We start from the raw sequence: 16,761 nt of genomic DNA, 5'->3' as shown, positions 1-16,761 counted from the left end.
ATATTTAAAAAAAAAATCAACTAAAAATATTAACTGGATCAAAAGTTATTTAAGTTGTCAGTGAGTGGTGGGATACCCTGTATTTGATGCTATTTTATATATTAATTTTTATATTTTATGATTACTTGTCAATAAAATAATAATATTGCAAGACAATGATGATTTTCAGGGATACAAATTACTACAAAAGGCAGTCATTGTACTGAGGGCTCACGAGAGTCTATCTCCAGATATTCAATATCCTGTTCTAATCGCACTCTCAACATCATCACGAATAATTTATGATCATCATTGTTGTATTTCTAAAGTGTTTAAGTTGCAAACTGAATTGATTTGTTTTTAATTATTGATTAATATTATTAATAAAGATATTGTAAGAAACAGGAAAATTATCATGTAAGATTTTAAAAGTCAATAAGAATCTAAATTTATGTCATTTTAGACCTTCGAATAAAACCCTCAAATAAAGTAACTCTTCTTTTTACTCAACACTCACCACAACTATCAGTTTGCCCATTATTTTGAGTAACAATACATTGGTCTCCTAATTATCACTTTCTTAATACACCACTTCAGTGTTTACACTAATTTCTTAAAAACACTTTCAAATAAGGTTTTTACAACAATACATTAAATTTTACATATTTTATACAAAAACGTATATATAAAATATTTATAAAAAAAAATTATATTAATTCAAAAAGTTTCATTTCAATATTCTAAAGTTAGAGTAATTGTAGTAATAATTTATTGTGTTAAAATTTTGTATTATATTTGATTTTGTGTTTCTAAAAATTCCGTAAATAATAAATAACTGTTCGAAACCCTCACTGGATGTAAATTCTCTATATATGTCGTATTATTAAAATTGTGTGTATGTGTGTGTGCGACTAGAGTCAAGGCTGGAGTGCTGGTTCTTTAGTAGGTCTTAACAGTACTTTAGTGAATATTGTAAAAAGATAGTTATTCTGGTAGCTGACGAGGAATCATTTTTTGTCCACTCATTTAACATAATTCAAAAAATACAATCACTAAAAATTCTAATTATTTGTTACTTACATTAGCTATAATTTTTATGTTAACAAATACAAATTTGTCAAAAATTAAAAAAAAACACACACACATTTTGACATAATAATTTTTCTTTTAAAGTAGTAATTAAAAAGTATATCTAAATCTGTTTAACTGAATAATTCAATAAAAATACGAGACTTAAAACATTTACTAAACTGTTGCTTATTATTCCCAGGGTCGAACAACTTCAATGCAAACAATTACGCAACCTAAAAATTTCTCTGAAGCACTTATATAAGTAACATTAACCTTATATATTCCGTAAAAAAAAACTTTAGGAAGATATCCAAAATTTGTTAATGAATTCATGTTAAATCCAGATGATACATATACACCCTGAAAATATTTATAATAATTAGTAACTTAGCTCATTCACTTTGAATAATTTCATTCAATATGACAGGTGAAATAACTTTTTATAAACTAATTTCTTTTGTTAAATTTTTTCAATAAAATTCTTTTTTTTCGAAATAAGTTTCATACAATCATATATTGTATCAATTTTGTTTATAAAAGTAGAATACAAGTGTATATTGTTTTAAAATTTTTCAATATTTTAAGATTTTTTATTGTTATTATTTTAATACTAAATAATATAATATAATAAGTTTCCTATGAATGTTATACCATTAAAATAATTTATACTTTATCTTCTTCCTCGCCTTAATCCCAATTACTTTGGGTCGGCCACCCTTATCCTAAACTTCCACTTGACACGATATCCCACATCTTCTACGCTCACATCAGCTGTCCTCATATCGCATTCAACAACATCTCTCCATCTCTTTTTTGGTCTTCCTCTACCTCTTCTTCCTTCAACATTCATTTCTACAACTGTTCTTACGGCTTCCGATTCTTCTCTCCTTATAACATGACCAAACCATCTAAGTCTAATTTCTCTCATTTATCCACGATTGACGCTACACCTATTCTTCCTCTTATATGCTCATTTCTTATCCTATCTTTTCTAGTCACTCCACTCATCCATCTGAGCATTCTCATCTCTGATACACTCATTCTCTGCTCTACTTTCTTATCAACCGTCCAACACTCTGAACCATATATCATAGCTAGTCTCACTACAGTCTTGTAGAATTGACCTTACACCCTAATTGAAATTCTTTTATCGCATAAGACACCAAACGCTTCTCTCCACTTCAACCACCCGCACTTAAACCTCATACTTACATCCTCTTTTGCACAACTGATCCTAAATACTCAAAACTTTTCACCTCTCCAATCACGTCCTCGCCTATTGTCACTGATCTCCTTATTTCACCTACCTCGTGTTTTTCTTTGTCAAACTCGTACTCTATATACTCTGTCTTACTTCTACTTATTCTTAAATCCTTTTCTTCAAGAGGCAATCTCTACACCTCTAGCTTTTGATTAATTTCCTCCCTATTTTCTCCTATTAACACTATATCGTTAGCAAACAACATGCACCACGGTACCTATTTTTCACATCATCATCAATCGAGAATACCCTATTATCAGCACTTTTTATACACCTTATATAATGATAATCTTTAGTCATTTTCTCTCTTTCTTTTGCAAGTCTATAGATTTCTTTCTCGCCTTCCTTTGTTCCTAGCCTATCATACAAGGCATCATACCTCTTTAACTTCGCCTTACTTACTACATGCTTGACTTCTTTGCACAAGCGTTTATACTCCATCCAATATTCTCTCCTTTGGTTCTTCTGTCGTACTTTGAATTGCTTTTTCTTACTTTCTATGATTTTTTGAACGTCCACATCCCACCACCAGGTTCCTTATTCCCTGGCATTCTACTTCTACTCTCACCAACAATCTCGTTTGCAATATTTTTAATACAACTACATTTATGTCATCTTCGACATTCCATACTTTCCTCTCTTTTGCCGTCTTTACAAACTCTTTTTTTATTTTCCCCTTTCAATTTCCACCAACGGATTTTCAATTTTTCTCCCGTGTTCTTTCTGTTTTTGCATATTCTTTTCCCGGTACACCAAAATTCCATTACCATCAGTCTACGCTGTGTAGTTACACTCTCGCCTGGTATAACTTTACAATCTTTTACTTGCTTTACACTCTCTCTCTACCACGTAAAATAATCAATTTGTGATCTATTCCTCCCACTCTTATAAGTTATATAATGTTCTACCCTCTTTCTAAAATAAGTATTAACCACAGCAAGATCATACAATACTGCGAAATCCAGGATTCTTTCTCCAGCCTCATTCTTCCCACTAAAACCATACCCTCCATGTACTCTTTCATATCCTTTCTTCTCATTACCAACGTGTCCATTCATATCTCCACCTATCACAGCATCCTCATTGCCAGGTACCCCTTGCATCACCTCATCCAACTCTCTCCAAAACACTTTCTTGTCTATTTCATCACATCCTACTTGTGATACATAGACACTTAATATATTCAAATTTTTTTCTTATTATTTCAACTATTTTATTTTTATTATTGTCATTCATTATTATTTCCACATCATTTTTTGTATTTGTTTTACCCGAGTATATTATTTTATACCCCTCACCTATTTCCCTTGATTTCTCTCCTTTCCACTTAGTTTCCTGCACACAACAAATGTTTACTTTTCTCCTCTTCAATACTTCTACTAATTCTCTACTCCTACCAGTTAATGTTCAACATTTCAAGAACCTATTCTTACTTTGTATCTATTTTTTTCCTCCCTCATACATGAGTCCAGCCTAGAGTTAAGTGGTGATGCCCCTACACCGTTGACACTACAAGCGTTGGTTAGACCTATACACATGACTGGTGAAACAGCTACCGCACAAGTTGTCCGACTGGTATCAAACACTTTATTCCTTAGGCCTTCTTCGTTTTTAACTACATTCTGTTGTCCTCACATACATCCTAGATGGAACAATCTGCCTAAGTTTTGTTCAGGATTCCTCTTACTTTTTTGACAATAATTTTTAACCAACCCAACCGGCTCTTGACCTGACGTAACCTCATTAGTCGCCTTTTACGACTGTACGCAATAATAAGAACTCTGCTATATTGAGCATCACTCTCACCTATAACTAAAAATAATTTTGAAATTAAAAAATGATGTAACAAAAAAGAAAATCCACCAGTCAAAATTTCATTTAATCCATTCCCCATTTTATGGCAAATAAATAATAAGAATTTTCCATTAAACTTTCAAAATTTACTCCTAGAATCGTTAGAAATAATTTTTAACGACAAAATTGATTTTTGCTATGGTTCATAAAGATATATCAAATACACAAATCATTAAAATTAAAATGTGATGTATTATTTTCAAAGCACATTGTATTTGAAGCTATCAGGTAAATTTTAGAAAAATTTTACTCTGTTTGCAGGTAAAGTTTCAGTTAAAAAAAAAAATCACTGCGTAGGGTGAATGGATTATTATAAACCACAGGATTAATGAAAAAATAAATACTATACTGGAAAAATAATTATGATATCTTTTAGTTCCATATATTTCTTGATTAGTCAGCTAATAATTATTTTTTAGAATCATCCCTTAAATAACAACATACATATTTACCTAGCTTAGAAAATAGACAATAATCTAATTAAGAAAATGTCTGTCCGATAACATTTATTGGACCAGTACTTTGTTATTTATTCTCATTTTTATACCTAGGCGGCACGAAAATACGGTCGGAAAATGACTAGTGATAAAAATAGTAGCATCCACTCCCCATTTTCAGTCATTACTTAAAATTGTCAATAACATCCAAAATACTGGTCTAAAAGATTTAATGGACCAGTTATTTCTTAATGAGTTTATTCCCTATTTTATAGACTAGTTAACTATGTTTGTTACCATTAAAAAAATAAATTTGATACCCTTATAAGTAATAAGGGATAATCATAAGAAGTATATAAAGAGTGACCAGTAATTAAGGAAACAGATTTCAAATAATCTTAATTATGATGCTTTTCATTCATATTTACGAAAAATAAAGAAATTTATCTTAAAATTCTAGCTTAATTACTTCTACTAGATAAAATATCTTATCATTTATGATTTTTAAAATTTGTGATTTAATTAATAAAAATTAATTTTTGGATATAAGAACGTGTAGTAATGGACAAAAACATTATAGTACATAATATTAATACCTCCTAATTTCTTATAAAAGCTTAAACAAAACATTCGAATTGATTAATGTGAAAATCAAAAGTTATTTCGTATGTCAAAACATGTTAGATCACGTTAGAAAATTATTATTCACTTAACCCACAGGACTAATTGGACATCCAGGTTTAGGTATATTAAAAGCTGTAAGAAACTCTTCCCAAGCATTTTTCCCATTTATCATTTTTGTTGTATCGCAAGCTTTTTTGAATGGTACTATATGAGCATTACTAATCCAGGCATTGTTTGTACCTTTTACAGCAAAGTTTATTGTGAACTAAAATAAGTATTATAAAAATTTTACATTACTTTAATAATATTAAAAAATTGTTATATCGTTCTAATATTACAACAGTTAATTTGTTTACAATTAAATATAAGCACAATTGGAATAAAATGTATTATAAAATAATTTTGAAACATGTCATTTTCATTACTTTGAGGAATTTTAACTAAGTCCGCCTAGATACTCCAACTTGGGCCTATGAATTTAAATGCAAACTTAATTGATTTAAATTATAATTAAATAATTTTAATTATTAAGAAATAATTAATGATCACGAAAAAAAAACTTGAAAGTATCTCTATTAAACATTTTAAAAAATTTTAACAACATAATATTTTTTTAAATACTGTAGTAATAAATTTTCATAAAATTATTATATTTTTAAATTTCAAGTTGTTTTTGAGTTCTCATTCTTTGTTTAACACATAGATAAATTATGATTTTTTTTAAATAAAAATTTAGGTTCAAGTTTCTTTTTAAAACTTAAACAATTTTTGGTAATTTAAAAAAACCTTAAAATTTTATATACAAAACTAACATTTTTTATTTTTATGATTTTACTTTCTTTCCAATTTATTAAATATAATAAAATAGCAGTATTTCATACAATTTCCACTTTTTAAAAAAAATTTAAGTATCTTAAAATATTATCTAATAGTTTATTTTTCTAATATTTATTTTTATATTCCCAAAACTCATTAATGTTTAGAAACAGTTTGGAAAAATATAGATTTTTTTTAATTTTTTTTTTTTTTTTGACGTTTTTCAATAACAAAAGATGCAAAATATCAAGTTCTTTTATTTTTGAAAAGAACACTTGAAGAATATTATATAAAACTTATTTATATATTATATATATATATATATTAATCAACTAATAAATTTTAAATATTAATATTGTATAATGTTAAATTTGTTTTTTTAAAGTTGTAGTATTAAAATGTATATAATTTTGGCAGTTTAGTGAAGCTTACCATAATTGAGTTATCAAATGGAACCAAATATGTCAAGTTTCCTTTGAGATCTGTGATTGTCGGAGTCCTTTTACTAAAAAATACATTCCATTGAAGCAAATTTTTTTCCGATGAACCACAAGAATATATAGAGTTATATTTCATTTTAAATTCTCCCTACAACAATATTGTTTTTAAAATAAAACATCTACTGAATCACAATTTGTAACTGTTATAAATTAATAATTACTGCTGGTAAATTAGGACGATATACAGGTTGTAATTCTTTTGCAATTATAATATTTATAACAAAATATGACCAAGAGAAAACGAATATATACATAATTAAAATATTAACTTAATGAAAATATAACAATTTTTTTTAATCAATTATACATAAAAAATTTTATGAAGTACAAAGTGAATGACAAAATACGTAGTTAATAACATATATTTCCATATATAAATGTCAAATTGTAATATTTTTATAATACAATTTGTTTTATTTTTAAATCATTAGTATAATTAAAAAAAAAAAAAAAGAATTTTACAACTAATAATAATAAACATACACAAAAGGATTTAATGGTCCAATTATCTGCACAACGTTTACATATAAACATTTGTACATACAAAAATTGAACTAATAATTTTTTTTAATAATAAATATAATTTTTGTTAAGTAAAAAAATGTCATCTAATCTATAAATAAAATCACTGAATTTTAACATAAAATATTTTTATTCATTTTTATAAAACGCATATTTTTAGCTTTGATGCGTAACTAACAAGCTATTGGGTTTGTTCAGTTTCAGAAGAGTTCTGCGCTGGAAACTGAAATTAAAGGCAATATAATTTATTTAATACCTTTTGACTTTTAAACTGTAACTATTTAAGCACTCTTTTCATGATTAACTTAAAAAGTAATGTGCAGTCGGGATTCAGTTAAATGATATTGAAGCATTCTTTCAATTAGTGTTGATTGATATTTGGGAGTTATTAATATCACTGTAATAAAATGCTTTTCAGCTTATTTGAAACAAATTAATTATATATTTAGTATATCTGCTAGACGCCAATTACTCATTGTACATTTTTATTTCATTTACTCAAGAACATTTGAAGAATTAAAAATCTATAAAAATAAATGTATATATCTGAGGTAAGAATGTAAATTTTTTTAAAATTACAATTTTAGTCAGTTTAGAAGATAATTCCATTGTTAGTTGAAACTATCAGCACTATAATTTTTATAACCTTTAATCATTGTTACAAATTAAAATGGTCTTTAATATGTCACATTGTCGTTCATTCATATGTAACTGTTGGCGATAATTTACTAATATTGAAGCAGTTGACTGTTGAACAATAAGAATAGAAATTGTTTTAATTTGTGTTCACTGTTAATTTATATCTAAAGTATATTATAAATAAAAATACTTCTTAAATTTTTAATAAATAAGATTATATATATTATTTTACTGCTGGTAATTTTGGATGGATTATTGACTTCAATTTATAATGCTTCTGTAATGGTTGGAGGTGAAATGCAGGTGTTGTTATTTTTCCCGACAATACTCTACCTTTCTCTATAGCATAAAAAGTTCAACTATTTCAGATATACTTGCCCAAAAGTTGTTACCAACTAGTTATTTTGTTGATTAAAATCTAATCATTAGATTATTATTTATGAAATAAGAAAATTGATTATTTATATTGTTATTTAAAAAAATAAAATTAACACCCTTATATATAATCGAAACTAAAAAAAGTTTTATATAATAAATTCCATAAAAATATTTATTTTTTGATTAATAAAATGGTTCTTGATCTATGAATTTTGATCCTTCTGTTTGTGATCCTTCATATTATGTTACCGGGAAAAATTTTTTTTTTATTTTATAATGCATTTCAAATATATTTAATTTGATGTATTTTTGAAGAACGCAGTCGTTTCAGAAATTAAAAAAAAAAAAAATTTAAACATAGGTGTATAATGTTTTTCCAACCTTTCTTGTACTTAAGTTTTTAATTGGATTCTCATTAAAGAATACCTGATTAATACTACTATATTAAAATTTCTTTAGGATCAATAATTTAAAAAGAAGTTATAGCAGTTTTAAAATGAAGAAAATATTTTTTGAATACGCCTGTTTTTACAATAGTTTAGTTTTTAGATATTAGTATGCATTCATAAATTAAGAGTTTTTTTTTTCAATTTATGGATAATAAAAAAGTTTATCTGGATTAATTTAGGTTCATTTGACGTGATATTTATTAAAATCACTCCAGTGAGAGATGACAAATTTTATGGACAGACCTAAAAAAATTCCCCAAAATCACCTTCTTAGGTTCGCGTCGAAATTAAAAATCTACTTTATTAAGCATTTTATATTATATCAGTTAGATTCTTATAATTTTTTTTAAATCAGTAACGACGCTACTACGGCCTTCCCTTGTAAGGTGTTTTAAAATAAAAATGAAAATAGTTATACTGAATTAATACAAAAAGAGCTAGGTAGTATTAAGAAATAAGGTAAAATGGGTAAGAAGTACAATTAGAATGATATGGATGAATCCAAAGCAACTCAATCAATTTAATCTATCCTTTTACCCTCTTCATTATTTATTTTTATCACAAGGTTTTAAGTCAAAATAAATAATTTCAAAAAAAAATTAGAGGAGATTGGTCTCCTAACCATCTTTTTCTTAATACACCAATGCAGTGTTTACACTAATTTCTTAAAAACACTTTCAAATAAGTATTTTACAAAAATACATTAAATTTTACATTTTTATTCAAAAACGTATATATAAAATATTTATAAAAAAAAAATTATATTGATTCAAAAAGTTTCATTTCAATTTTTAAAAAATTATAGCAATTGTAGTAAATAGCTGACAACGTATTAAATTAACTTGCATAATATTATAGTATAAGGTTTCTATCACTGTAATAAGCAATTTTAAATTCTTAAGTAAAATAATATCTCATAAAGAGAGAATGCAGGTAAGCAAATCAACAATGATGGGAACAAGAATAAAGGGAACAAAAAAAGTAGTAAGGATGAACGTTTTAATAAGGAACGTCTTGTTTACGGCTAAAAGGTTGTAGAGCGTGAAACTTTGTAATTCGAACAGGATTAATTATTCATTGTGTTAAATTTTTGTATTATATTTGATTTTGTGTTTCTTAAATTCCGTAAATAAAAAATAAATATTCGAAAACTGCACTTGGTGTAAATTCTTTATATCTGCCGTGTTGTTAAAATTGTGTGTGTGTGTGCGGCTAGAGTCAAGGTTGGACTGCTGGTTCTTTAGTAGGTCTTAACAGTTCTTTAGTGGGAGCTTGACATCTTATTTTAAAATAATAATCATGTTATGTTCACTTTAATACAATAAACTAAAAATCACTAAAAGCTCTGACGACAACATCTCGAGAGGGAGGTGGTAATCAAAAATGAGATAAAATAGCTTAATTCTGCTTCACATATGGACGAACACGTTCGGATTCAATCTAGAATACGGTTTCAGTTTTGCTCGAATCCTCTTATCTACACCAAAAATTGTTAGCAACGACCCCGTGTTGTCGTCAGCACATAATAATGCGACATTTATTTACACTTATGTGTTAAAAACTTATTTATTTATCTCTCAAAAATTATATAAGTATATAAGAAATTGATTGAAAAAGACGCTATTCACTTTTGTACGACGCAGAATATTATAAATCTAAGTAAATAACGATAAAGCAATAGATCATTATATTTATATCCACCAATTTTAAGTAAATTACCTTGACTGGGTATCGATCATGAGGCCTCAGGTCACTGCAAGAATACCTCAGCTTCCTAAAATAATCATCAATAATTAACCTATGCTGAAAATTCGACCGATAGAAACTTGATGGTCAGAAATTTGTACAAAATCCAAAACACACCATACCTTGATCAATTACACCCATATATTCACTCATTTTTAGCTTCGATGCGAAGCTGATAAGGTATTGGTTTTACTATGATGTATTTTTATTTTTTTTTTCTTTGTGTCTGTTACCACTTTTTCTCAGCTCTCACCGAACTGATTTCTTTCAATGATACGTAAAAAGATCACAAATCGTATCTAGTCGAAGAAATTACCCTCAAAAATTGAAAACATTTCTCTTGTTTCCCGTAAACGGGGGAAATCTCCAAAAAAAATACAAATTATACTAATTATTTATAAATTCATAAATAATTGAATGTATTCAAAACTACAAATCTGGGTTTCGTATTAAATTTTAAAAACAATTTAATCTTATTATATTATTTTAGTTTTTTTATTTGATTCATCAATATTTTTATAATAGTTATTAGTAGTAAATTTAATAGATAATATTTTATCAATATTACGATCATATATGATTTTTGTCCACTCATTTAACATAATTCAAAAAATACAATCACTGAAAATTCTAATTATTTGTTACTTACATTAGCTATAATTTTTATGTTAACAAATACAAATTTGTCAAAAATTAAAAAAAACACACACATTTTGACATAATAGTTATTGTACTCAAATTTCTCTTTTAGAGTAGTAATTAAAAAGTATATCTAAATCTGTTTAACTGAATAATTCAATAAAAATACGAGACTTAAAACATTTACTAAACTGTTGCTTATTATTCCCAGGGTCGAACAACATCAAGGCAAAGAATTATACAACCTAAAAATGTATCTGAAGCACTTATAAAAGTAATATTAAGCTTATATATTCCATAAAAAAACGCTTTAGGAAGATATCGAAGATTTGTTAATGAATTCATGTTAAATCCAGATGATTCATATACACCCTGAAAAATATTTTTAATAATAAGTAACTTAGCTTATTCACTATGAATAATTTAACTCAATATGACACGCACGAAATAACTTTTTATTAAGTAATTTGTTTTGTTAATCTTTTTTAAATAGAATTCTTTTTTTTTTTAAGATAATTTTCATACAATCAAATATTTCTTCTTATTTAATTTTATTATTTTAATACTAAAGAATATAATATAATAAGTTTCCTATAAATGTTGTACCACTAAAACAATTTAATACTTTATAAAGATCAAATTCTGCTAGTCTTAGTAGTCTTTGTGCATGAACTGATTATTAATAAAAAATGACAGAAAATCTCTGTAATTTTTTTTATCTTATTATTTAAAATTTTTCGCAAATAAAAATATTATTTAAACTCTTATTTTAATTCAGTCGTAACGTCTAAATGGCATTTTAAAGTTTATTAATATTTTTTTTTTTACAATTTTCCTATGGTATCAAATGTTACTCCAATTTATGTTAAGTATGGAAGTAAACAGTTAATACATTATTTACTGGTAACAGTACATGATTTATATTCCATGAAAATTGAGTTTATTAAAAAGATATTATAAAAAAGTTATCTAAAACATGATTTTAATTGGTTCATGTTTCATAAATTTAAACATGAGTAATAGTGAATAAGTGCATTTGTTATCAAATATCCTAACAAGAAATATCTTATAATAATATGATATCAATAATAGAATCACTCAAATTAATAATTGTTATCACTTTTAACTTGGCTATACATCGATCACTTGTAGTTAACATACGATAATGTTTCTAACTTTTGTAATAAAGATTAGACATAATCATTTCTGTGGCAATGGAAATTATTTATGGAAAAGAAATCGAGTATTGTTACCAGTAAATAACATAATTAGACAGTGTTTACTCTGTACTTTACATAATATAGACTAACATTTGATACGATAAGAAAATTGTAAAAAAATCAAAATTTAACAAACTTTAAAATGCCGTATAGACATAACTACTGAGTTTCAAAAAGAGTTTTTGGTATAAAAATTTTTCTTTAAAACTTATCTATAAAATTGCTATCTTCAAATCTTAAAAAAAGTTTAAAAAATATTTTTTGTAATTTCGATAAATAACATAAGACATATGTTAAATATAGTTCTATAATAAATTGATTAAAAAAAAAGTAATGTAGATTATAAGTTATATGAGTTGTCAGTTAGATCTGTTCCATCTGTATATTTTAAAAATATTTTACCTGATTGCAGGTAAAGTTTCAGATTAAAAAAAATATCACTGCATAGGGTGAATGGATTATTATGAAAAAATAAATACAATACTGGAAAAATAATTATGATATCTTTTAGTTCCATGTATTTCTTGATTAGTCAGCTAATATTTAAGTTATTAAAAAAAAGTTATTATCGACCAGTAATTTCTTAATTAGATTATTTCCTTTTTTATAAGCTAATTAAATATGTTTGTTGAAATTAAAAAAATAAAATTGATACCCATATAAGTAATAAGGGATGATCATAAGAAGTATTTATTAGCTGATAAATCAAGAAATATATAGAATTAAAAAAAATGAAAATTTTTTTTTAGTATTGTGTTTATTTTATCATTAATCGAGTGATTTTTAATAAACCAATCATGGTGATCGGTTTATCAAAAATGTATATACAGAGTATTCAGTAATTAAGGAAACAGATTTCAAATAATATTAATTATGATGCTTTTCATTGATATCTACGAGAAATAAAGAAATTTATCTCAAAATTTTAGGTTAATAACTTCTACTAAATAGAATTTGTTATAATACATGATTTTTCAAATTTATGAATTAATTAATAAAAATTAAAATAAAAAAATTTATAAAAGTTAATTTTTGGATATGAGAACGTGTAGTAATGGACAAAAACATTATAGTACATAATATTAATACCTCCTAATTTCTTATAAAAGCTTAAACAAAAAATGTTTAACTTTCGAATTGATTAATGTGAAAATCAAAAGTTATTTCGTATGTCAAAACATGTTAGATCACGTTAGAAAATTATTATTCACTTAACCCACAGGACTAATTGGACATCCAGGTTTAGGTATTTTAAAAGCTGTAAGAAACTCTCCCCAGGCATTTGCTCCATATACCAATTTTGATGTTTCACAAGCTTTTTTGAATGGTACTATGTGAGCATTACTAATCCAGGCATTGTTTGTACCTTTTACAGCAAAGTTTATTGTGAACTAAAATAAGTATTATAAAAATTTTACATTACTTTAATAATATTAAAAAATTGTTATATCGTTCTAATATTACAACAGTTAATTTGTTTACAATGAAATACAAGCACAATTTGAAAAATATGTATTATAAAATAATTAAGAAATAATTAATGATCACGAAAAAAAAACTTGAAAATATCTCTATTAAACATTTTCAAAATTTTTAACAGCATAATTTTTTTTTAAATTCTGTAGTAATACATTTTCATACAATTATCATATTTTTAAATTTCAAGTTTTTTATAAGTTCTTATTCTATGTTTAAAACATACTTTTTGTTCTGTCACTAATTTTATTTTTATTATTTTTTTATATCAAAATAGATATTTTCTATATTTATATAATTATTTGGACACCACTGGCACTTCAAGCATCCTAAAATATTATCATTGATAAGTTGCGATCTTGCATTAATTTTTTTGAGAACTTATGTTAAAATTAAAGCAACGTATAATATAAATATTTTTAATGAGTTAATAAAATAAAAATAGATTAAAGTTTCAGATTTAACTATTATAAAAAAATTCTCAAAACGAGAAAAAAAATACTGTACAATAGACTTAAGATATACAACAAATCTATCTATTAGTTATTTTGTGTTGTTATGAATAATTATTTTAATACGGCTTAATTGCTATAAGTATATATTTTTAATAAATTTTATTGAAAAAGTAAATTTGTTGTTTAACATAATATATAATGTATATTTAAAGTAATAAGAGTAAAAAAATTATGCTTTTCTAAAAATAAAAATTAAGGTTCAAGTTTCTTTTTAAAACTTAAAAAGCTTTTAGTAATTAAAAAAAAACTTCAAATTGTACATTCAAAAACAAAGAATTTTTATTTTTATGTTTTTTTTTCTATTTTTCAATATTTTTAACTTAACAATATTGGATACACAACGGTTGAATGTTCTGACAAGAAATTGTATTGCGATTATTTATGCTATCGTTGTGCTACATCGAGTTGTTGTCGGTCGTCTCTGTATGTCTTTACAGTCGCCACCATCTTAGCGAATTTTAGCTATAAACTCTATAGTGCTTGCAAGTCAGTAGTTTTGTATTATTTTTATTTTAATATTAAAATATCACCTTTGCGATTTTCGCACCCTTGTGCGCTCAATATATCGCTGTTGGATCTATATATTTTCTGAGATACATCACAGTACCGTTTTACAGCAAATTCTACACGTCGGTCAGCTACTTGCATTTGACTTCAATTGATCCTTTCAGTATTCAACATTATCATCGGCCGTTTCAATTAGCCGGTAAGTACAATGCTTGTTCATCTTACAATTACAAAGACTTACTTACATTTATAATTTATAATTTGACTATGTCAACGTCCTTATAGCATTAATATTAAGTTCCGACATTAGTATACAGAAGATTCTATGATACTAGTAAAATACATTTAATTGTTATATGTTTTAAAAAGTCATCCTTAATTTATTCATACAGTCCACTCACTAACGAATTCATGTGAGTACATTTTATTTAAATAAAATAACAGTATTTCAGCCAATTTTCTCTTTTAAAAAAAAAAAAAAAAAATTAAAATTACGTATCTTAAAATATTATCTAATAATTGTTCAGTCATTTTCTTGTTTAGATTATTTTCTATTTTATAATCTATTTAAATATGCAAGTTTCAAATAAAAAAATAATTGTCCAAATTTACAATAAACGTATAACACAATATAGTAAATATCATAAAAAAAATACTTTAGTTTGCTGATTATTATTCAGATTCAAACACGCGAATTGAGTCTTTAGGATAAAATAATGCCGTTATTGTTATACAATTGTATTTTACAACTTTGAAAAAAATAATATTTCATTTAAAATACTATGTTATATTTGTTTTTTTAGTAGTAGTATTACAAATTTATATAATTTTGGCAATTTAGGAAAGCTTACCATAATTGAATTATCAAAGGGAACCAAATATGTTAAGTTTCCTTTAAGATCTGTGATTATTGGAGTCCTTTTACTAAAAAATACATTCCATTGAAGCAAGTTTTTTTCTGATGAACCACAAGAATATATAGAGTTATATTTTACTTTGAATTCTCCCTACAAAAAAAAAATCTTTTAAAAGGAAACATCTGCTGAATCATAATTTAGAACTATTAAAATGTTAAATTACTGCTGGTAAATTAGGACGAAATACTGATTGTAAATCACTTGCAATTATGAAATTTACAATAAACAGTAAACAAAACGTAACATATTTATACATATTTACAATATAAACTTAATAAGAATCAAAAATTTTTAATTAGTTATATATAACATTACTTAAAACAGAGCTAGGTATATAGTGAAATAAAATATTTCATATTTACTAATATAAACATCAAATTATAAAATATTATTCGTGTTTTTATTTTTTTTCAAAAATCATTACAATGATAATTGAAAAATATATAAGTAAAGAAGTAAATAATAATTTTAATAATTATATATATATATATGAACTAATTCTATAAGATACTTATCTACGCATCTATTCATTACACATATATATAATAATTTGTTAAATTCAAACATATCAGATTGTATTTTTTTTTTAATGAATTTAATAATATTTTGCCTACTAAAATAATGTTATTCAATTTATTTTACTGAATAATAATAATAATATTTTCACTGAAACGAAAAATTTTGTTTGTTATTAATAATAGATTTTCTTTTTAATTTTTGTCGTAAATAAGGAAATTTTTTTACAAATATTTTATTAAAAATATTATTTATTAGTAAAATATCTACAAGATTGTTTAAACTATTAAAGTTTATTATTCAATAGATATGAAATCACTGACATCCAATTTTTGATTTGATGTCTTTTTTTCATTACTATGAGAACCGGATAATACAAAATATAGTAATCTTTAAACAAAATTCCAAGGTCATAAGAATCTAATTAAAATAATTATTGATCGATAACAACTATTGACCAATATTTCAGGAATTAATAACACTATCATACCTATGTGAGGAGAAGTGAAACCAAAAAATGTCTAATGATAAAAATAACAACAGTCACGTCTCACCTCCAGTGCTCACTTTAAATTGTTATTAACTTCTGAAATATCGGTCAAAAATTAACTATCGACTAGTCATTTTTAGCTTCGATGCGAAGCTGAGAAGTTATTGGTTTTACTAAGATGTGTTTTTTTTTTTTTTTTTTTTTT

At 25.1% G+C, this 16,761-nt stretch overlaps 1 protein-coding gene across 5 annotated transcripts in view; it reads right to left on the bottom strand.

Moving 5' to 3' along the window:
- LOC126898574 (uncharacterized) overlaps positions 1 to 16,761 on the bottom strand; it is a 140,683-nt gene that overhangs the window by 31,920 nt on the left and 92,002 nt on the right. For 3 of the 5 annotated variants that reach the window (XM_050672777.1, XM_050672776.1, XM_050672778.1), the window contains 3 exons: positions 15,485 to 15,640; positions 6,475 to 6,630; positions 5,321 to 5,491 (listed from right to left, as the gene is read on the bottom strand). In XM_050672777.1, coding sequence (XP_050528734.1) covers positions 5,321 to 5,491; positions 6,475 to 6,630; positions 15,485 to 15,640 — 483 coding nt within the window. Of the gene's footprint in view, positions 1 to 809; positions 1,411 to 5,320; positions 5,492 to 6,474; positions 6,631 to 10,834; positions 11,288 to 13,355; positions 13,527 to 15,484; positions 15,641 to 15,713; positions 15,838 to 16,761 lie in introns of those variants that run through there. The other 2 variants (XM_050672782.1, XM_050672780.1) reach the window with 2 other exon arrangements.

The sequence above is a fragment of the Daktulosphaira vitifoliae genome, unplaced genomic scaffold, assembly GCF_025091365.1.
Source record: "Daktulosphaira vitifoliae isolate Bord-2020 unplaced genomic scaffold, ASM2509136v1 Scaffold_2, whole genome shotgun sequence".
Classification (NCBI taxonomy): domain Eukaryota; kingdom Metazoa; phylum Arthropoda; class Insecta; order Hemiptera; family Phylloxeridae; genus Daktulosphaira; species Daktulosphaira vitifoliae.
This window is presented reverse-complemented; position numbering and strand designations above follow the sequence as displayed.